Source organism: Centrocercus urophasianus, unplaced genomic scaffold (genome assembly GCF_019232065.1).
Source record: "Centrocercus urophasianus isolate 14NV4802_14NV808 unplaced genomic scaffold, USGS_Curo_1.0 seq_42, whole genome shotgun sequence".
Classification (NCBI taxonomy): Eukaryota; Metazoa; Chordata; class Aves; order Galliformes; family Phasianidae; genus Centrocercus; species Centrocercus urophasianus.
The window spans coordinates 3,544,749-3,567,546 of NW_024885000.1; the positions used below are offsets into that span (position 1 = coordinate 3,544,749).

The window sequence follows — 22,798 nt, forward strand, 5'->3', positions numbered from 1 at the left end:
TTTTTTTCTGCCAAGACAGCTTCTCAGTATCAGCTACAATCAATGCTGGATGCAGAAGGATGGAGAGGACATTGGCAAGCTGTACCATGGTTTCCATCACACACCTTAACGAGTGCACCTTAATAAATACAACGCAATGCAGAGGCAGAAAGTTCATTAATGTCTTCGAGGAAAGGCCCAGCACTCAGAAGAAACAAGCACTCTGAGGGCTGCTCCAAATGTTCCCCCTCGGTCACAGCTTTGGCAATGATAAATTCAGCTAAATAATGTAGCTCAGCAGAGGAGGGACAGACAACTGAGCAAACAGCTGGTAAGGGAGCTGCAGCAGCAAGCAAAAGTCACTGGGAGAAACTGCACAGAGGCACTTAAACTGGGAAGACCTGCAGGATTGAATGCAGTGCGTGCAGCTCCAGCTGTCAAGACTGAGGGAAGGTGAATACATGGATTCACACTGCAGAGCACTGCACAGATTCATGGATCCCTCTATTTAAATACCCACGGAAGAAGTGCACTGGTTCCAGAGATAAATGGCACCAGAACTTCTGGCTGAAAAGCAGAGGGATCTCATGAATGAAGCCCAGCATGGGAGCACACTGAGATGTCAGCAGGTCCCTGGGGACCAGCAGCCAGTGAAGAACACAGAAACCTTTCTGATCTGACAGCTGAAAGGCAGCTGTGCTCAGCCCTTCCTAAAACAGACAGGCAGCAACACTGCTAAGCTTACCCACAGACCACCTCTGCCATATTGCACTTCACAGGAAAATCACGCTAAGAGAGGAGCTGCTCTGCACAACGAGATGCCAGGGATGATTTCAGAGAACATGAGCTCACAATACCCACCTCCAACAGAAAGCACAGGTGGAAAAGGAAACTAATAGCACCGTCTGGCCAACATCCCACAGCACTGCAAAGGAAATATTACAACCCAGTGCTCTGAGCTACTTCTTCAACCCACACCTCCAGCCTGCACTCCCTGCATGTCACCTAAAGAGCAGCTTTCTGAATTCCACCTCATTCAGCCTCAGTTAAAGCAATAAAACATTCTTCTTCCCTTTCTCCCTCACTACAACCCTCCCACCCACCTTAGCCACAACCCAGGCACCCCAGCTCCACTTGCACTGCAATAGCTTATTCTTTTAGAGAAAGGAAGACCAACTGTAACGTTGTTAGACATCATGGGCACTACTTCAGTTAAAAAGAATAAAGAACTTGGCAAATGCATGTTGTAAACAACGTGGTCACACTCAAGGAAAAGTCACAGATCAGAAGATCCTGACTCTAAAGCTTATCCCACAGATTCGATTTATCACCCCCTGCAACAAGGACAATTTTAATTTCACAACAGAAGCTGCATAGAGATCTCAGGAGGGTTTTGATAAGGATATTCAACCCACTGCAGGAACCTACACTCTCCTGACATTTGTTTGGTCAACACAAATTGCTTTTTAGTGCAGCTAACAATTCAGCAAAGCTGCTTTTAGCAAAATATTTTGTTCTCAGAAGCAACTGGTGGGGGAGGGAGAATTCACAGTATTCAGAAGTGCTGCAGTGCCACAATGCACACTGCCCAAGCTCCTTAAAAAAAGGAAAAACCATCTGAAAATGGAAGCAACTACAGGGCAGGAACTCCCTTCTGATTCAAGGAGACAACGCTGCTGAGCTTAGCGTGATTAAAGTGCATCACCTGCATTGAACAGCCCTTCTGTTAGGGGAGCAAGAAGCACATTTTTCCACATGGACTGACTCCCATGTACTCAGATAGTGCAGCAAATGTCAGACAGTTATCCTCTTACACAACACAGCTGTAAATAACAGCCAACAATAATAGCCTCAGTAAGAACCAACATGGAAATAATCACAATACTCTGTAAAATAAAATTGATCTGACTTCTGGCAGTGACTGCATATAGCACCTACTCCAATATTGTTGCACAGAAACAACTTTGACATAAGAGATTGCTGGGACCTTCAGCCAGGCAGGCGTTGGAGCCTTCCATTGCACACCTGCTAGGACTGGACCAGCACAAAGAGTGTGAAAAACAACTGGGAGGCAACCTAGAGAAGCTCTGAGTTCTAAACACTACCTTCTTTTCTTCTATCTGCAGAACACTTCCCAGATTGGAGAGGGAATCGTGCAGAAGATGACAAAGCAGGGTGCATCCTACATGCTGGACTGAATTCAAATGCCTGTATACTGAAAGATAGAGGGGAAGGCACTTCTGCTACAGGATACAGGCCTGCAAAGCACTGAAGAACAAGCTGAGAGCTGCCTTCCCCCACCTCTCGGCTCACATTAGAGAATCCAGAATAGACAGATGGCAAGACTGTTTGCTAACGTTACATTTTAAATAAAGACTTGGAAAACTGAAAGTTATGCTCAGCACTTTCTCCCACAGCACCATCTTCTCCCTTTGACTCTGCAGTACTCTGCCCTATCCAGGATGCACAGAGGGGAAAGCTGGAAGAGGAACAGGATCTCAGAGCACCCTAAATGCCTGCAGACAGCTCTCTGGGGGCCTCAAGGCTTTACACCCCTAGAATTCCTCCCTGCTTCTGGACTGCACCCACCTGCCTTCTGCTTATGAGAGCACAGGTCCTCTCCATGGGGTAACACTCTGAACACAAAGCATCAGGGAAACAAGAGGAGGAAGGGCTGAGCACTCTAGCATACGATCTCAGAAAAGAGTAAGACATGTTGAAACTGCAAGTCCTAACTGAGTTTTAACAAACAGCAGAGCAAACACGGGTAGCTTTCAAGGACAGACAGAACAAATCTGCTGAAACAGATCTGAAGCATTAAATCACAGGGGGAAAAAAAAAAAAATCAGCAGAGAAAACTCAAAAGAGCGAACACTAAACAGAGCCCACAGACTAACCAGCTGCAATCAGTGCTTTGCAGGACTGTTTTTATCCCCAAAAAGGCCTGTATCCTGTTTGCAAAGCCAGATAACACGAGGTGATGCATCTTCTAGACTGACCTGATGAAATGAAGCAGTGGTGAAAGTTGCACTGGTGCTATGAGCAAAGAGCTGCTATGATTTAATCCAGTTGGCACACCAGATTCTGAGCTAACACTGGACAGGCTTCAACAAAGCTATAAAGCTGACACAGAAGTGTACTTAAATGGAAAAAAAAAAAAAAAAGGAATCAATACAAATGAAAAGATCTAATAACAAAGCACAGTGTAACACCCCATTCTTCTGCCAACTGGCACATGACCTGAGATAGCTCCAAATCACAAGCTTGAGAGGACTTATTTCAAGTCTGGGTGCAAAGGATTTTCACTTTATCTAACACACATTAAGAAAAAAAAAGAAAAAAAAGAAAAAAAGAAAAAAAGGGATGATTGGAAACCTGCCTATTTACTTCTCACTGCCTTCATGAGAACTGATCCTTGGAGAAATGGCTTATGAAAATCACAACCCTCTTCACCTACCCCCCCCTCCCATCCTTCCCACCCACCCACACCACACTCTCCCCTTACAAGACATTGCACAGCATCTGACTTCCTGGAGAACACTCCAACAGCCAAAGTCATAACTCTCTCCAAAACTTGCTTTCTGCAAGGATCAGTTATCAGAACAGAGAAGCCTTCTGAAACTACTGAACTCAATTTAAAAGATTTGGATAATTTCAAAGCTAGGGCATCGATACCAACACTCTGGTCCCTCCCCACTCCCAACAGGCATTCATTTAAGCACACAGCAGAAATGTCACTGCTTGATACGACACACAGGGTTGACTTCTGTGTTCTTGGTCAGTTTGGAATCTTGATTGTCTTTGGTATTCATGCTCCGAGCTCTGAAGTTAGGGTTTGTGTAGAGTGCAAGAAAATGTGTGTGCTATCCTTCAGCAGAGAAGGCCTGAAGAGGCACAACTACCCCATAAAGATTCTAATCACCATCTCAATGTCCTTCCTGCACACTGGGCAAGGTGATCTCTTTTTCTTCAGCATCTTCGCACACTTGAAACAGGCCACAAGGTGAGCAGTCCTGCCATGGACAATATTCCCATCTCGCGGTCTGTGATGGCACAGGAAGCAAGGATTCAGTAACTTTTTTATACTCTCTAAAGACTGTATTTCTTCCTCCTTTTTACGCTCAGTGAAACGCAGCACAGAGTCCCTGCTTTCACATTCTTGTGCCAAATCCAAGGACTCAATAGAGCCGCAGGGATCTACGTGTGATTTGTTTTCTACCACACACAAGTCTTTAGGTGGGCCAACAGGAGCAGAAACAGTCCTTCGGCAATCCGGGACATCGATCCCTTCATCACTGTTTTCATTTTGCATAGCATTAATGTTGGACAGAGAAAGAGAATGAGTGAGTTTGGGACAATCTGAGTACCAGTCCTTCCGCAAGGCCCAGCAGCGGTAACAGTACCGTTTGCCTGGAGAGTTAAACTTCTTGCATTTGGTGCATTGCCAGCAGTCCTGAAGAATGATTGGGGCAGACAAAAACAGCAGTTAGTGCATTCTTGCTAACAGTTCTTCTCCTCAACAAAGGAAAAGCAGCAAAAAAGCTTCATCAAGATAGGATGCTACTACTGAGGCTTGCAGATGCACGATTCAATTATCAGCACCTCAGAAAGCCGAAGAATTTTACTACTCTGCATTCTAAAAATGCAGGTCTCTCCTTAAGCATTAAATTTGTCCTTCCTTTCTCCCAGCCTGTGGAAGAATACAGTGTTCTCAAGCTGTGCAGTTTATTGAACTCAAGAGTAGAGCTCCTGCAATCAGCTAGGAGTACATTTTCCAGACTCCATAATCATTCAGCATCTGTTGAATGTGCACAACTGACAGTAGCTTACTTGGTTACCCCAGAAAGCAAGGGCAAGAGCTGTGACTCAGCTGCCCTATGCCAGGGACACTCTAATGCTTCTCCTACTGCAAGAAGGAGCTGTAGAAGCTGGGAGAGCAGTTTTCCTAAATACAGGTAGGGCTGCAGCATACTCCAAAGCAAGGAACTCTGACCCAAGGGATGCCTACCTCAGAAGCAGCTTCTGTATCTGTGTCGTCGCTTAAACACTGGGAATCCTCAAAGTCATGCAAACATGCATCCTCAGTCACCTGGGAAAAGTGGAAATGCTGTCAGAAGAGCTGCAACAACCTGTACTTATGATGTGCCTAACTGTACAGCAAAACGAAAGTGATGATAAAATCACCATGAGAATTAATTCACAGAAGTGAATGAAAAGTCATTTTGTGTACTTTATCTATTCCATATATTGTTGATAACTTGCACTGAGCTGGTTTACAGTCAGATTTTCCTGTGATGAATTCATCTCTCTCTCTAATGCACACACACACAGAAAAAAAGAAATTACACCAACGCAGACACAAATACTTGAGTGTTCCTACTAAATTCCATGAATCATGAGCTGAATTGCTTTGACACACATCTGATTAATTCCTCTTATGACTAACCTAATTAAAACCTGAGATTGGCCAGTAATTTTAAATTAATTTTGTGCCTGGAAAATACACACATTTAAACCGAAACCCAGACTGACTAGATGGAAAGCTATCACTCTGTGTATGAAATGGTGACAGCCTTTTCTAACACAAATTTGGGTGGCTACAGACTTAGCTCCTCACATGTTAACACAGCACTGAAAGGCTGGGGAAAAACAAAGGATTCTGCACTTCATTCAGGCCAACTGGTGGCACACACACGTGGTGCCTGCTTGAAAAGGTACCTTTTTGTCACCTTCCTTCACTTCCTCGCAGTCAGCTGTTTCCATTTTGACTGCAGTGTTGGTCTGATCCAAGGGACTTTCGTTGAGGAACCACAAATCATCAGTAGTATCTGAAACAATGGCAGTGTCTACATCCTGTTGGAGAAGTAACAGAAGAGACCACTTAGAGCTCAGGGCATCAACAGCAGGAGGACCAGCACTGCAGCCACAGCACAGGGAATGCCTCTCCCTTTTTCCTTCCAGGCCCTGGGCTGCTTCTCCAGTCATGCCTAGGAGAGAAAGGGGCAGGGCTCTACTCTCACAAAGACACCCCTGGTGGTGAGCAGCACGATGCTCATTGCCCTTGCAAGCTGGCCATACAGCAGCTGTGCACCACGGTATCAACATCTGCACTGAGCAACAACTTTCAACACAGGGAAGGGGCACCTACTGCAATACCATCAAAGCTCTGGAGTGCAGAAGGGCCTCCTGCAGATAACAGAGTGCCTTGTTAATTTCAGAACACTATAAAGGTTAACCAACCACCTGATGTGAAAGGCTGGGACTGGAACACAGAAGGGAGAGGCTGAAAATCCTGAAGCGGGAAGGGACGAGAAAGGACAATAACATATTATTTACTTGGAAAGCAAAAGAGGAGAGGAAGAGAATACAGTGCACCTCTTTAAAATGTCTACACACCTGGTTAGTCTGAATATCTGTTGATCCATTACTTCTGGACTTGTAATTGCTTCTGAGGTTGCCTAAAAACCACCATGGAAGACCAGCTACATCCCATTCCTCAAACACTAGGTCCAGTTTAGGCTTCTTGCTTTTAGAGAGGTTTTCTATTAAGTCTTTGTCTGTAAGAGCCAAGTAGAATCTAAGTCATGCCACACCTACATCATCAAAGAGACTAGCAGAGACAAATTTGGCCCCATCTGATTTGAGAAACCTTTCTTCCACTGTCTTACAACCAGAGTTACTGCTAGGAGCTTTGAAGTTTGTGAGAGTGTACTGAGATGTTAGATCTGCCACACAACTGCACCGGTGCATCAACCCGAGTGAATCTGGCATAACAGTCAGCACACAGCCAAGAGGTCAAAGCAGCATCCCAGAGCTCCCAACTGTCTATAACTGCACGTGTTTTCTGTTTAGTGTTACCACCTTTTTAAGAAGGAATACACAAACACGAATCCTCCCTTCAGAACTCTACCCAAAACAACACTGAGTAGATTGATTTCTTGCAGTGCTTGAGATGTAGAAAGAACCGGTTTGAATGTTGTTCAAATTTCAAATGATGGGAGCTCCTGAATTCCCAAACCAGGGTCAAATCAGCAAATGGAAAGGTAAAAATCTATCCTCTATAACTCCCTGCTTCAGTCTCCTTATCAGCACATGCAGTTTAGCCTCCAATCCTCAACTCAGAGGTCTAAGTTTCAAGATAACCTTGAAACAAACCCTCCTCACTGCTGAGAGCTTCAAAGGCACCAACAAGGACTGCTTCTACCTCCTCTGCACATGCAGCCAAGAAAATATTTACTGCTCTCACTTTATCCAGAAATACCCACACATTGCAAAGATGGTCTGTTTTTACAAAATAAGTTCCTTGATGTGAGAACAATCTGTGAGCAGAAGGTGGAAAAAACAGGAAAACTGTTTCCATAACATCAGAAATCCATGACTGAACCAGCAAGAAAACTCCAGGCATTAAAACAAAGGAATTGTCTAAACATGAAGGAGCTGTATGACACTTCAGGTGGATAGAAAAAAAATACCCATTGTTACTTATACTCCTGATTGGTTTGCAGGTAATGACTGCAGACAGCTCAGGCTGCGTTCTGTGTAATCAGAAGAGAGGGTCCCTTGGGAAGATAAACAGATACAAGTCTAATTTCAGCATTTACAATACCCTTCAGCAAGGTCTGCAAGATTTTTGATGGCACTGGTTAGTGACAGTTGTGCTTTGGGGGCTTAACCTGCCAATTTACTCAGTGTTTATTTTTGAGACGAAGTATCTAAGCTAGAAAACATGCCTATCATGAAGTACACTTGGCAGACATTTGCACTTCTCTCAATCTTTGCCATAAAATGATGAGCTTTAAAGACTATATTCCACAACAGGTTTTTATTAGCCTCCCAACACCCTCCTCCAGCTGTTTCCTGATACAAAGCTCAACGTGCCATGCTGGAGAAGGAGCAGAAGTGCTTGTACAGCCTGTTACCATGGAAAAGCTGGCACTCACCTTCATAATTCTCACATTTGTGCTCTGAGGTAGACACAGCAGATGCATTGCTTTCATCCTCCATGATGACAGTGTCAGAACCTTCCTTTGGGCTAAACTGCATGAAGGAAAAAGCAGATGTTAGCCCACCAGAGCTTATAGAGACAAGGGGATGTAGCACTTCCATTCTGAGTCACCAGCTGCAGTACAACGCCAAAAAGGTAAGAAGATAAATAGAGGTTTCTGAACAAAAGCTACACACTGTTAACCCTCTAGGAACACTAATGCATCTGTAATCAGCACAAACAACACACTTGCAACCCAGGAAAAATCTTAAGACTGGCAAAAAGTCCAAAAGTTGCCATCTTAAATGCAGTAAAACTGTGGTTCTCTGGCCCCCAGTCTGAACAGACAACCCCCAGATCAGCTTAACCTTAATCCCAAAACACACCTGAGATAAATTAGAACGTGCAAAGATTTTTCCTAGGTTTCAGATTCCATCTGAAAGCTTCTGAGAACAATCCTCCTAAACACAAAACTCGTTCACGCTTTTTAGAATGCTGAATGATTTGGCAATTCCTACTCAGAGAGGAAACGTGGGAAAAGGGGAAAGACATGAAAAGACAGAGCAGGCTGGAGGAACTGAGGACTAGAAGTGCTACACCCCAGAGAAACGCGCTCAGAGACTGGCACTCTGTTATGGTGAGAACAGAGAAGGGTCGCTCTGTCCCTGCTGTGTGGACTCCAAGAACTTTTCAGGAAGGTGAGAACCTGGCAGCCAAGCAGCACAAAGTTCTGGCAGTCCACCATGCACAGGTACAGAGAAGGGGCACTCTGTACAACAAAAGAAACCACCACGCAGTGGGTTTACCTTCAGCTGGTCTTGGCTTGGCTTATCGACGCTCTGATCCTTTGCGAGATTCTGTGCAGCATCTAGATAGCAGGTAAAACAAAAGAAAAAACCTTCCCTGGTAATAACCATTCTCACAACACAGAGGGTCTTCAGCAAGCAACCAACGACCCAGGCTTGGCAGACCTCTAGGCAATCCTTTAGGAAAGCAGAGCCCTTTCTTCCTTAGAGTGATGGCCACTTCCTAGAGAAGCATTGCTCTATGGCACTCCCCAGGCTTTGCTAGGCACACATGGAGGAAATCTTAAAGGCCAGCCTAACTAAATAGCAATAACAGTCTACAGAGTCTTTCTACATAACAGAAGAGCTGCATTTAGGAAATCTACTCTCTGAAAAGGTGAGAGGATGTCTCCTGCTTTCTCCCATTTCAGTTTAGCAGAGAAATTCCCTGCAGAATGCTAGGGAGGCACGAACAATCTGATTTGCACTGAGTCATGGCACCGAAAACTGCACCTTGTAGGTAGAAAAGTGGACCATGAAGTGATAACACACAGGACCACAAAATGATGTGGCTCTGTGCACTGATTTGTTCACGTTTTTTGTTTGCTTTCATCACCACACAACTTCTTAGTGGCCATTAAGGATTTCACACCTGCAGGAAAAAAGAAGCCAGCTGGCTCATCCATCACTGCTTTATCTCCACTGTGGCATTAGAAGAGAAGCACTGCCCTTCTAACACTGCATGATATGTACTAGTCCTAAACACTGCATGCACTGGAAGGCTTCCTTATTCAAAGCTAATATATATATGAGGAACTGAACACAAAATGTCTTTGAAGTGAGGCAGCATTCCTACATACCCCTCATGTGATTCACGTTAAAAGTGACAGTTAGCCAAGTAAGGCTAGCACCTGATGAAGAGCACTGTGTCAGAGCTTAATCTTTATTAACAAGATGTACTGCAGTCACTGCTCTTCCTACAAGCCTACTTGGAAGAAGTGGGCAGGATAATCTGCAAAAGTGATGTTCTGATGAGTACTGGTTTGGCAAGTGAATACAAGCTGCTAATATAAAACATGATGGCCTCTTTAAGCCCTACAGCACTTTCAGCTACTTCTGTTGCAACAGAGGGAAGAACAATACCAAGAGTCATCCTGCCTACGTAGTTGGCCTGGTCTGCCAAGCTTGTTTCGCATCATAGTCACACAGATACACACGCACACATGGTGGTTAAACCAAATGATCATCACACCAAAGGAACTGCACTTCCTTTGGCAGGTTTGGCAATAGTTACAGCACGACTGGACAACACACGCACACCCAGCCACACGTGCACAGCCACATGCACACACCAAGTAGGAGGGAACAGGGTAGCAGAGGAGAGTGTTTCGTTGGGATCCTTTGCTCTTCATACACTGCTTACAGGTAAAAGGCCAAGGAACTAGCAGCAAAGGAAACTGCACTCACACAGTTATTCTGCAGCTAAGCCTTTAGATCAGTCTGCTTAGGAAGGTTCTAAATAGAAAGGAAAGGAGGTGGACCCCACAGGCACCAATACATGGCTCAAAACAGACATCAACAGTTCAGGGCCATGTCTCCTCAAGCTCTGCATTTGCTTCAACACGTGTGTGCAAAAACAGACTAAGCACTTACAAAGAACTAAGCCCACATTATCTGCTTAGAGAGCCTGGAAAGCAAAACATGAGACTTCACAACCTTCCTGCTACAGCTGACTCCTGATCTGCAAACCTGTGGCTTCAATAAGTTAATTAATTGGCACCCGAAGGTGATGAGTTTACTATGGGAGCCATCACCTGAGATTAACTTCAGAATAAACTGATGTAATAGATTGTATGCCTCACAAGCCTAAGAACTGTAGCCTTTAAACATCCAGGATTTGAGTAAAGTCCAGCCCTCTTTGGCTTGCAGAACTAGGTTAGGCTTCCAGCATTCTTTACAGCTCACTCTCAAGACTATTAAAGTATAAAACGAGGCAAGAGAGAGAAGTCACAGACTGTCACAAAACTGACAAAAGAGTGAGCAATCAATAAAAATTGGGATGAGATGCTTCAGCTATGTTGATTTGGGTATCCACAATATTTTATCTGCTGCTTTGAGGTTTGGCCACTGGTTAAAAGCAGCTGTTTTACTCAACCAGCTGATTGATTTCATACCACAACTACTGATGCTGCACACACACAAACAGAACACACTCAAAGTGACTCTTGTCAAAGCCTTCATCAGCAGTTTGTTCCAACTTCAGAAACATTTCTCTTCTCTGAATATCATTACTTACCCAAGTTACATCAACACTTTATTGAATATACTTGCCCATACTGTGAAAAACCTACCTGTCATGGCAGCAGAAGTAAGGTTCCGTTTCAACATGTCATAGACTGGGCTGTGGAAAAGAAGGAGGTGGTGAATATAATCACAGCAGCAAACAGCATTACCCTGTCAAATTGGTGACAGAAATTCTCATTTATTATCCCCATAGAGATGCTGGGATCTGCAGTGCATTTTCTCCACTCCTGAATCTGGTTCAGAACATACCTGAGGGATGCAGATTTTAGCATGAACCTGAGACCAGTTGGCTGAGAAGATGCAGAAATAAAAGGGAAGATGTCACCTCCACCAGGTTGCTGTCTGGACCATTCAGAACCAGCTCTTCAAAACAAGAGCTAAACTCAAACTTGTCAAGTGCATTAGCAAAAAGCCACAGAGCTGGGCACTTGGCACTCATGGAGATTTATGTGACTGCACATAGGAACAGTGTCACCAAGGGTCTCTCACTCAGCAATCTCCACCATACAGCGTGTGCTAAAGGTTACTTTTTCTTACCTTGGATCTTTTACGGAGAAGCTCTCCAGCCCCAGCAGTTCTCCCAGCTGATCTCCTCCACAATACACCATGTGTTGCTGCCTTTTGTCATACAGCTGCCTCACCATGATATACTGTCCTAGGTAATGCATAACCTGTGGAATTGTAACATCTCATTAGCCACATCTGCAGCTGAAACCAAAGACTCTGGAAATTTGTTAGTTTATGGTATATGTTATGGTATATGTTATAGTTTATGGTATTTGCTTCCTACTCACTGTAAGCTGAACAGCATCTGCTTGTTCTGCATTTCTGCCACCCACCAGTGTCTCAAACAAGGAAGCTTTACCACATTGCTTAAGGCTTGCAACCAACAGGACAGAAAACTAAGACAAGTTCCCCCTGCTACTCCAATTTAAAAAGAAATGCCAGCTACAGTGAGGAGGACAAGAGGAGAAAAAGTGTGTTTAGCCCAACACAGGCCAAGTTCCACCCCCATTACCCACCAAAGTGACCCTCCTGAATGATAGCAAACGCCACCAAAATGATGTTAACAGCACCCCAATTGCTGCAGAAAAACTGACCGAGCTGAGTTAAAATGTTAATCTGTACAAGCAACCTGCATTTAATACTGAACTGCCCCCATTTAAAGCATTCAATTTGTTTTTGCAAAACTTTGTGGAAGCTAAACAAGTTATTTAAATGCATAAGTGTTTAAAATAAGTCACAGAGCTCTGCGGGAATATCTGACACATTCATAATGAAAAACCACTGCATTTAATTCTTTCCAGACAGGCTACTCTTGTAAATCACAGCCAGTGTCATTTTTCTAATCTTGTACACATATTGCATTTTAAATCTAAAAATAAATGAATTTGCAGGGTCTCTCAGGTTTAGCTGACAAGCAAGTTCAAAAGGAACTTAAAAGTATCAACTAGCATCCAATTTTTAAGGCTCTCATGCACCAAGTAAGACAATTGAACAGCATCTCCTACTCTCTCTCAGGCAGGAGACTATTTATTCCATCTTTTCTTTATCCAAAGCAGTTTCTGATTATATTTCTTCCTCCTTTCTCAGTTCTTTCAAAGGTTCCTGACAATTAACCACCAATTAAATCCCAACAGCCCCATGGGTACAGAATCCCTGTTCTGCAGGTAGGGCCTCCAAGTACAGGAGAATCGAGAGCCAGTCCCAAATCCTTCCAAAAAACAAAACCAAACAACCATCCACCAAGCAGAGGCACACAGGACAGGCACACTTTCAGTGCTTAGAAACTGAGCCCACCTCCTTCAGGGTGAAGGTTTCACCTTGGGCACCTGCAGCCTGCAGAATCTTCAAAAGAGGGAGTTTGGGTCGCACCTGAAACACAAAGCACAGATTTTTGTTTGAAGGATGAGAAGCAATGAGAGAAAGAATGTGAGCCCAGCATGCATGCCTGCAGATCTCAGTTGCTCCAGCTGCCTGAGGCCACCACGCTGTGCAGAGACAACTGTGCTACGAGATGGAGGTCATAGGGAAACATGGCTTGCCTTAGGCTAACCTGCTGAGAGCTGATACTCTTTAACAAGTAATCTGCATGGTCCAATGCTTGAAGAGAAGCTAAAAGGTCTGAAAATCAGCACCATCACTGTGACTCAGGTGCAAGGCAAAAAAAAAATAAAGGAACTTGGGCAGACAGATCCAAAGGCTTTAATCACTCACATGGCCCAATTAACTTTGATGTCATCCATCATGTGAGGAAAGATAGGAAACTCAGGCCCTTGGTATGGAGGCCTGGGCAGTGACTGATCAAACACAGTCATGTACTCAGGAGCAACCATGGGACACCCCATATACTGAAACATAAGTTCAGCAAGGCTGATTGCCCTCGAGTAGTGCAGAGAACAGACTGAACATGCTCTGTACAGACCTCAGGAGGGATGTATTTATTAGGATCCATGAAGAGGCACCTAGTAATAAGACTACGTCAAAGACAACGTGTGATTAATTAACACCAAGGATCAGAATCTGTGCTTTCTGTAGATTTCAGTCAATAAACAAAACCTTTACTAGGTAATGTGTAAAGCACCCTGGGAACAATGCAACTGCACCACAACCCCTTGAGGTTTCACCCACACTCCCAAGCAGCTTTGAGTAGCACATGAGACAGATGCTATATAAAACTACAGTGTGTTTTAAATAGCTGCTTCCCCCTCCACTCTGTGTGCTCCACAAGGATTTTAATCATTCGTAGGAGAGCCTCACCCTCCTGAAAGATGTCAGAAAGCCCACGCTGCTCTGCCAGGAAGCTGAATGCTACAGAATGGTGCACAATATTGTGTGCTAATGTACACATCTCCCACTCTGCATCGCTTCCTGCCCTCCTTCTTTGTCTCTCAGGTGCTAAAACAGCAAGATATTTCAATCTGTCACTGGAAAAAACACCCAGTTCTTAGCACACAACATTTACTGCTGGCTCCTTTATGCTTTGACAAGGCTCTCAAGGCATGCAATCTGTGCAGGTGAAGACCTTCACCTCCCAGTCAAATGGGTTCACCTGGGCCTCATACACACCTCTCCTTTCTGCCTATATAAATGCAGCTGCAATACTTATTTCCTTCCCTTGCAACCCTGTATTTCCTCAACAACCAGATTTAGCTGCAGCACTGTTTTCACAAGTTTTAGCTGCTTGTCACAAGTGTAATTTGTCACTCAGCTATTGGGCAGCATATTTGCAAGGCTTTTGTTCCACTGTTTAAGTGCCATAAAAAATTATTCCCTACTGCAAGCATAGCTGGTCTCCCTGTTCTCCCATTACTGTGACTGTTAGATATATTTTCAAGCTCAGACAGAGGCTTGTGGCTGGACACGAGTTGTTCTTTCCCAAAACCAGCATGTTTACTTGGAAAAAGCTGAGCACAACACAGCAATTGCTTGTATCAGCATACGGTTTTCAATAAGATAAATTATGTATTTGCACTCATTCATTTCTCTAATGACCACTCTCAAATAGATTTTGAAATAACTGCTCATGCATCTCCTTTTGATTAAAGAAGCAACCTAGTTAGCTTGATCCATGCAAAATGAGCCCTCAGCTGTTACAGTGCAGCCAAAACAGAACTGTTAGTTCGGAAACTGTTGGCCATCAATATTTTCACAACAATATCAGAGCCTATTTATGTGCTTTTTTCAAGCAAAGTGCTTTGAATAAATAAGCAGATACATAAACTGCACAGGGCTTGGCTGCATTTCAACGCTTCAGGAATTGCCTCCAATGGGAGGATCTTTAACACGCCATCCGTTTACTTTCGCTCCTGCCCATTCCCTTCATATTTTGGAGATGCCCTGCACAAGTGAAGTGGATCTGGAAGGGAAATAGTTGATTTTAGATCAGGTTTCTCTAGCCACTCTTTGCAGCGTGTTTCCTCTTCGACTGGCTGTCAGCATGCTGTGTCACAGCCAAACCACACGCCTGCCACGTCGCCCTTGGCTTGCAACTGCTTCTTCCAGGGACACCCTAAGAAGAGGCAGTGACACGAGTGCTGTATGTTCAGTGCTGACCTCAAAACGAGCCGTGGGGATGCGGTACTGACTGAACAAAGTTTAACATACAAAGCCATAATGCTTCAATGCAGCTGTCACAAGTCGTCTAGCATTAGGAGCAATGCTGCATATGGATTTCTTCAAGTATAGCTCCAATACAAAAACGTGCATTATGCAATTTCTTCTATGGCCCAATTTATCTGCTTTCTCCCCTTCTATTCCCTTTAAAACACTCATAAATCTCTGATCTGCTGAAAGCTAACAGAAGTCTTCAGGATAAAAGCCCTATTCCATCATGCTAAATTCTTCCTACCTAAATGTCATTAGAGAGTTTTGATTTAATGGAAGAAGTGGAAGCTTTAGTGAGGAGAAAGCAATGAAGATAAGTGGGGGAGATAATTACCTGGTTAGCTTGTCCAAGGGTGATTCTGCAGGCGTTCTCAGCTGCTGGATGCTGGGCAGAGCTTGAAGATGTCATTGTGGCAGTGATGAGCTGTTTATGGTACAAACCTGTAAATGAGAAGTTTCACGTACCAGTTAAGCCAAGAAACCTGGTCTTGAGTTTAACCACTTCCACTTCTTAGAAGTTTCAGGAAGTCAGTGTTTAAAAATAGCCCTGCACGCATATCTAAAATGATGATCATGTTGCTGTGCCCCCACAGCTGCTCTTTTAAAACAGAGCTGCCTCAGTGCCCAACCAACAGCTGGGGGGGAGCTGGGCCAGCTCTGCAGGCATTGGGGCTGCTGTGGCACTGAGGATGCAGGGTGGCTGGGTGAGGAACCTGGATCTGCCAGCTGGGGGCAAACTGCAGCTCTGCACCACACCATCAGCAAATTCTTAACGTGCTGAGGCCCTGGAGTCACAGGGGGAGAAAGCAGAAGCTGAGTCACAATAACCCCAAGGGAAATCTTTACAGGAGAATAACCCCCCCAGCAGCCAGCACTGATGGCAGTGATCAGCACGTTCCCCACCTGCTTTTTCAAGAGAAAATCTGTTCAAGCTGCTGCAGCCTTCACCCCAAATGACCAGATGTAGGCTATAAATGAACAAGCTTAACAGCATTACTGGCTGAGCAGGTGAAGTGATCCCTTCTTGGAAAGGAACAAAAGGGGAAGTCCTGCAGCTATTTGAATGTGTCAGGCCCTATCAGTTTCAGTATCCACCCAGAGAGCCCAGCTTCATAAGCACAATGATTGGTAATGACTCAGACTCTCAGCACAGCCCAGTACAATCTGCCCCATGCAAAGCAGGTTCAAAACCTTCTCTATATTTAAAGAGAAAGGACAGTGTAAATTAACCACCTACTGAATGAAAGGAAATTGAACCTGCTAGAGAAAGAGCTGAAGTCCTGACCTCTTCTTCTCACACAGCATCACCTCAGCTCTAGAGCATGCACCGACCCAGCGCCAATGCTGTTCTTACAATGAATTCTCCATTGCAATGTTGATCTGGTTGCTTTCTCCTTAAGGCATTAATAAAACAAATCCTATAGCTGACTCTTGCTGACATTCTGGCAGAGCAAGAGATGAACTAAATAGCAAAGCCTGGCTCCTGAACTTGCCTACACAAACTGAAATGTTGCCTTTAGGATGGTGGATGACAAAACAGACCAAACACCCACCTAGCAGGCAGAGCTAACACTTCAACAAGCAAAATGTTTTAAAGCATTCTCAAGTCAATATCCAGAGTGACACACTCAGGATACTGCCCATCTGCCATTGCCCATCTACTGAGAGACGCTGTGACCTTGCAAAAGGCTGCTGCTATTCCTCACACCATTGCATTTCTCAGAAATAAAGCACTGCCAGGAACAAAATCATCCCTAAAGATCAAGCATCTCTAAATAAAGCGTGATTAATGCATCTCAAATCCAAGCTGGGCACATAATGCTGGGAGTCACCACATCTAGGTATAACTTAAGTGACTTAATACCTAAAACCACTGCCAGCCTTACATTTCTCCCCACTCCATGATGCCACACGTGCTGCAACACAAGCCACCCACAGAACCCATTATGCTGCACTTTGAACTGCAGCTCCACTCACCAGCCTTGAACTTCCCTGCTCCAAGTCCCCCCTGTGCCTCTGCTCCTGGCGAGAGCTGTGAGCACTCTGCAAGAGCCTGGCTGAGCTCCCTGCCAGCTGCAGCTAAATGCATCAGCTTTGGGTGGCAGCTGCAGGAGGTGTGAAAAGCAGGCAAAAGAGGAGAGAACGGCGGGTTTCCCCTCCACCCTGCATTCCTGGAAAGAGATTCTGCTCCTCCAGGTTACACCTCAGTTACTGTCTTCAAGTTTTAACTGCTTCAGTACTGCCTGTATGAGGAAGGCAGACAAGTCATCATCTTGCCTCCAGACTTCACAGGCAAACTGTATTTTTTAGTAAGCTTGATACTTAGCACTGACTTGTAGTAGCAGCTTTCTTTTAATTAAGCTAAATGAGCATGCAAGCTCTAAGACATGCCCAGGCTGCAGATACCCACAAGAATGATGGAAGCAGCCACCAGTTGCTTTGCCCAGCACCGTCAGGACAGAAAACCTCACTGCCTCCCCTGCTGGGGCTGGCCAGAAAGAAACATCGCCAGCTCCTCCACAACCTCCCCTCCAGCTGAATCCATTTCTTACATGCCACATATTTACCCCACGATGCTGAAGGCGTCCAGACAAGTTTGTAGACAACAAAGTAGCAGTGAACTTAACGTTGTTCTCCTCTACGGCTTCAGAGCCACATGTGTAACAGACGCTGGTCCCCACAGACCAAAGCCTTGGAACAAATCATGAATCACAAAGTAGTCATGAAGTAACGGGTGGTTTTTTTCCCATCTGAACGCTTTATATGGTCATGCACACTACAGGAACAAGCTGCCTGCCCATTTTGTGAGTAAAAGTTCCTGAAGGAGATCAGGACCCCATGAGATCACAGCTTATTTGATGCTCACACAAAGCAAAGCTTGAGACAAAGAGCTTAACTAAGAGACCCACAGGTGGGTGCAGGCTTTGGGTGCATGGATGTTTCTTGGCACTGCCTGTAAAGTTGAAGCTCTAATTCTATTTTGGTTTGCTTTAAGTCTGTCAAGCAATAATGCAGTTTCTATCTACTGCAAAGTCAAAAGAGCAGCAAGGAGCATAAAGAAGACATGATGCTGCCTGGTGGATCTGCAGCCTCAGTCATAGCTCATTTCAACACTGGGCTAATGCCTGACTTTGAATTCTTGTTCCCAGTTACCACCCTTCTTCCTGCTTTCAAATAAAGCACAACTTCTACAAAAACAGAATAAACTCACCACGTGTTCACTATCACATATAGAGAAACTGCAGAGAGAAGAGTCCAAGCAAGCACTAATCTGACAACTGAGTCACAGTCAATTAGGTTTGCTCCTATCAGTGAGTTTTCATGCCTGCCCACCTACCAGCCAGCTGGCTAAAAAGAGCTTTACTGCTCCTTGTAAAACACACCCTGCCCATCTTTAGCCCATTGCTGCTGCTTTTCTTTGCACCACACATTGAACCTGATTGCATCGCTGAGCTCCCATCCAGTCCACCCATCTCCTCTGGGAGAGCTGCAAGGCATCGCCCAAGGAAACATCAAGAGTGCAACATCAACTTTGCAGTGCCTTTTTGCAGGTATTTGTCTTCCTGAGTGCAGTGCTGGGGGGCTCTGGCTCATTGCTTTGATATTGGCTTGCATTCAATTAGGAAAAGCATCCAGAGAAACGCTCAGTTTCACAATGGAGAACTCCCTTAATGCATTACTTCTGGTAGCTAAAGGCAGGGCTACTATTTTTAACGTTCACTTGAAACACCAGCTTCAAAATGTCCTTTTTGGAAACTGCTCTGGACTACAATCCAAATCCAGCAACAACAACAAAGCCTGAATTTCCCCTAATAAGAGTTTCATTGCTGAGATGTCGCACCTTCATTGTGTGCTCTCACCTTAAGATCTGCCCACAGCCCACCAAAATACCCCAACCTTTGATGAACGTGAGCAGTTATCAAGTACAAATGTTATGCAATGCTATTTCATTACAAAACCAGTTAAAGAGGAGGAAAAACAAAACTGACTGTTTCAATTAAAAATGAATGCTGGCAAATGGCTCTGCAAATCTCCCTAAATCAGCTGCTGCTGACAGCTTTGTCACTGGTGATGCCTGGAACCCTGCAGCAGCTCTACCCCACTGCACACACTGTTTCCATTAACCTCCATTTTACCATATTACATTGTATTCGTTTCTTCTTCCTAGGCTACTTTTCTCAAATAGTGCTTTAAGGGGGCATCAAATCAATATCACTATTTTAACACAAAGATGAAGCAAGCCAGATAATTAAAAAAGCTTCTCCTGCACCAGATAGTGGCTATAGAATACCCTGACATCACTATGCTAAGAGTTCCTGTCACAGCACAGATACACTGTTAAGCACTTCAGAATATAAGCAAAACTGAAGCTAATCACCTAAACCTGTTTTTCTTGCAGCAGTGAAAAGCCCTTAATTTAATCCTATCTTCTAGCTGCATATGTTTGCCTGAGGAGCTTGCACAGAGCTGAACATCCAGGGGCTTTTGTAATACTCCTATAAAAGAGTTACTAAACACATAAGCATTCACTGCAAGTCTGTTTGCCACACACAGCCCTCAACACAGCCCTGAAGACACGAGCACTCAGTGAATAAACTGCAACCTCTTTCCATCAGCGTTTACCACCCAGTCTCCCAGTGCTAAGTGCAATGCAGGGCAGAGCTGGGTGACCTTCCAGACCCACCTGGCAGCAGCAGCAGCCCCAGCACCCTGCTTGGAGCATTGCTGTGACACAGAGCTGCTGGGCAGCGTGGCATAAACAAACACCAAAGCAGATATAAGTGTAACCTTTAACAACACTGTTTCATTGGCCAGTCTTGTCACCCTTTCTCCAACATATTTTATCATTTGCATCTATTAAACTCTGCTGCCATCAAACCCAAGACCCAGTTTTTCACCCTTGCTTTTAACCAAGTGACCTGCAGCCCTTCTGGCTGCAAGCCAGGGCTGACTACCCTAAAAATAGGGCTCATCTAAAGTCCATCTTGTGTAATAATTGCAAAACATCGCTCATCTGCTCTTTGAGTTATTCGCTCTCTCTGGAAACACTTCTCTCTTGTTAATACAGCTCCTAGAACCACTGCTTCAACAGTTACACTGCTGAAGGCTTTGGCCCTGGAAAAGCATGGTACGGCTTGAGGCTAATGATGTGAAGGCTTCATGATGTGAAGGACGGTACAAGCAGTCCCAGCCTCCTCCCCTTGTAGCCAGGCTGCCACACACTCCTCTGAGATGCCAACCGTGCTGCTAAAGGACCAAAGTCACAGATAACCGCGAGCTATGAGAGAGCTTAGAGAGGAAAACGCGAGCAACAACGCAGAGGTGCACCACAGAGCAGCATTTCTCACATCTCCCTTCACAGCTGCAGCAGAAGGCTCGAGCTCGCTGTGAGCTCACGTCAGCTGTCAGCCAGCAGGAGGACCCTTCCAGCCTTCAGCACAACACGCGATCAGAACGACGCTGAAGTTTGGAAACTTCATTTCCTCTCCGGGCACCACGTGGGGAACGCAGCTCTGCCCCCAGCGGCCAACGGCCCGGCCTGCGGCTCCCGCCCCCCCACAGAGGCCGCCCACCCACTCCAGGCCTCGCTCTCCGTTTCCCCGCACCCTCTCAGACCCCGCGGCCTCCCCCGGTGCTGGCAGCGGCGAAGCTCACCCTACAGCTGCTCCATGGGCCCCAGGTGGCCCGGGCTAGGGGGAAACCCCCCTACACCCCCCGCGGGCTGCGCCCCTCCATCTTAGCGGGGCCTCGGCCGCCACTTCCCCTCGGAGCCAACATGGCTGCGGGGTGGCTTCCGTGCGGCGCCCGGCACGGCGCGGCCGTATCATGGAGCATACCGGAAATGCTCTGCTAGAGTGGACGGAATCCGCGCCCGCTCCCTGCTGTGGAAGACCGCCCTGGAGGACCGCGCTGTTGGGCTGACCTCGTGTCCCGCTGTGCGCCGTGTAACCCCAGTTCCTCCTCTTACCCCGCTCCCTGAACTGATGTGCCACCCAGAGCCGCTAAGAGCTCTGCATGTGAGCCCCCAGCCCCCTGCGAGCCCCCCTGCTCCTCCCGTGGTACAGCACAGCGCTGCGTTCACTCGGTAGTACGCTGATAGGAGTGGCGTCAAAACTGCGTTTCCAGAGCCCGGATAGCTCAGTCGGTAGAGCATCAGACTTTTAATCTGAGGGTCCAGGGTTCAAGTCCCTGTTCGGGCGAATAATTTTCTCGCGCGTTTCATTTTTTTCGTTTCCTTTTCTGATTTTTTAGATTTATTTTTATTCCACAACCTCCAAGAAGCTCTCCTGGCCATTTGTCTCCTCAAAATACTTTTAAAAATTGGGGTAGGAGCGGCAACGTCCACTGCTGGAGTCTCGGCTGCCCCCCGTTAGCAGCAAAGGAAAAAAAAAAAAAAGAAAAACTGGAAAGGAAACAAACCAAATCTGGCGGACAAAAGCAAAAACTGACACGCCCGAACAGGGACTTGAACCCTGGACCCTCAGATTAAAAGTCTGATGCTCTACCGACTGAGCTATCCGGGCTCTTAGAAAGTGCTCTCCTATGTATCCATACGGCCCTACATGACGCACCGCTATGTGTTTAATTTCTGTGCATCATTCTGTTCCCTGCACCCCAAACCCCTGCTGTCATTTTGCACCCCCATCTTGTCCCCACCGCTCTCACCTCCTTGCATTCAGGACAATAAATCGAAGCAGATTCCCGCTGCAGGTGCGGTGGTTCTGAGGGTGGGTATGGGACGATGCTCTGTGCTGCCCCCGCAGCCCGGCACCTCTTCTGTGCCCCAAAGGCGACACAGGGCACTGCTGCTGTGGGAATGGCAGCCCTTGAGAAATCTATGCTGTTCCAAATGGGATCAGGCAAAGCTCTAAGAACAGAAGTGCAGGAAATGATCCGCTCCAGGACTGGGGATAGTGGGGCACGTTCAGTTAGAGGGATTCCTCCAGCAGCCCTGTATGTGGCGTGTCGCTGCGGTGGGTGACAAACGCCATCAGGGGGTGCGGTTTTGCAAAATTTGATTTCCCCATTAGGGCCCAGCTTCGCTCACAAAATGGCACAGAGAATGCCAACACAACCTCCTTTATCCTTGGGATTTCCTACTCTAGGGAACCTGAGATAGAAGAGGGATTGGCCTGACTGGTATTCAACCCCTATGACTCCACGACTGAGATTTGCCAGGAAACAGAGCCCAGAGTCACCCTGTGCTACCACCAACCCCAATCCACACGCAGTGACAGTGAGTGCCAATTAGCGGCAAACCCAAACCACAGCTCCGGCCGCGATGCTTCTCACACCAACCCACCATGTGCAGATGCTCCTGTGTGCTCTGATCCCTTTGCTGGGGACACTGCGGGCCACCCACCACCCACCTCCCACTCTCAGTCCCATCCACCGTGGCTTACGGGGTGCTCTCACCCCTCTCTGCAGACACGCACCCAATGGAGACGGTGCTTTTGGACTGGAAGAGGCGGGGGGAGAAAGAGTGCTGTGCGAGCCTCGCATCCCCTCCATCCCTGGGGCTGAACGCACCGCTGGGGCCGCCCCCGGCCCCACTCCGTGCAATACTGCGGATCTCCGGGAGATGGCGCCACTCCGCGCCGCGCTGCGCCCCATTGTCCGCCGCCTCCGCCGCCGCCGC

General features: G+C 46.1%; 1 protein-coding gene and 2 non-coding genes across 4 annotated transcripts; 1 reads left to right on the forward strand and 2 right to left on the reverse strand.

Moving 5' to 3' along the window:
- Positions 1-3,468: 3,468 nt before the first annotated feature.
- On the reverse strand, positions 3,469-20,947 carry MDM4 (MDM4 regulator of p53). Of its 2 annotated transcripts, none has more exons than XM_042833613.1 (11): positions 20,815-20,947; positions 15,494-15,600; positions 12,853-12,927; positions 11,590-11,723; positions 11,100-11,149; positions 8,770-8,831; positions 7,920-8,016; positions 6,376-6,536; positions 5,698-5,832; positions 4,988-5,068; positions 3,469-4,432 (listed from the first exon to the last, which is right to left on the reverse strand). In XM_042833613.1, exons 2-11 carry the CDS (start codon positions 15,566-15,568, stop codon positions 3,878-3,880), a joined length of 1,425 nt encoding a protein of 474 aa, XP_042689547.1. In that variant the 5' UTR covers positions 15,569-15,600; positions 20,815-20,947; the 3' UTR covers positions 3,469-3,877. The 2 variants fall into 2 exon arrangements, with proteins under 2 accessions (XP_042689547.1, XP_042689546.1); XM_042833612.1 differs by lacking the exon at positions 20,815-20,947 and adding an exon at positions 17,137-17,246.
- Positions 20,948-21,286: 339 nt separating this feature from the next.
- Positions 21,287-21,359, forward strand: TRNAK-UUU. The gene has a single exon. It is a non-coding gene; the product is annotated as a tRNA-Lys (tRNA).
- Positions 21,360-21,610: 251 nt separating this feature from the next.
- TRNAK-UUU lies at positions 21,611-21,683 on the reverse strand. Its single transcript has one exon. It is a non-coding gene; the product is annotated as a tRNA-Lys (tRNA).
- Positions 21,684-22,798: the final 1,115 nt, after the last annotated feature.

What these genes read in the sequence shown, in the direction of transcription:
- MDM4 (XM_042833613.1), bottom strand. Translation starts at nt 15,568, where the DNA reads ATGACATCTTCAAGCTCTGCCCAGCATCCAGCAGCTGAGAACGCCTGC. An exon ending in CCCTTGGACAAGCTAACCAG is followed by an intron (nt 12,928 to 15,493) that starts GTAATTATCTCC and finishes TTTGTGTTTCAG; the next exon opens with GTGCGACCCAAACTCCCTCT. An exon ending in CAAGCCAAGACCAGCTGAAG is followed by an intron (nt 8,017 to 8,769) that starts GTAAACCCACTG and finishes TCCTTCATGCAG; the next exon opens with TTTAGCCCAAAGGAAGGTTC.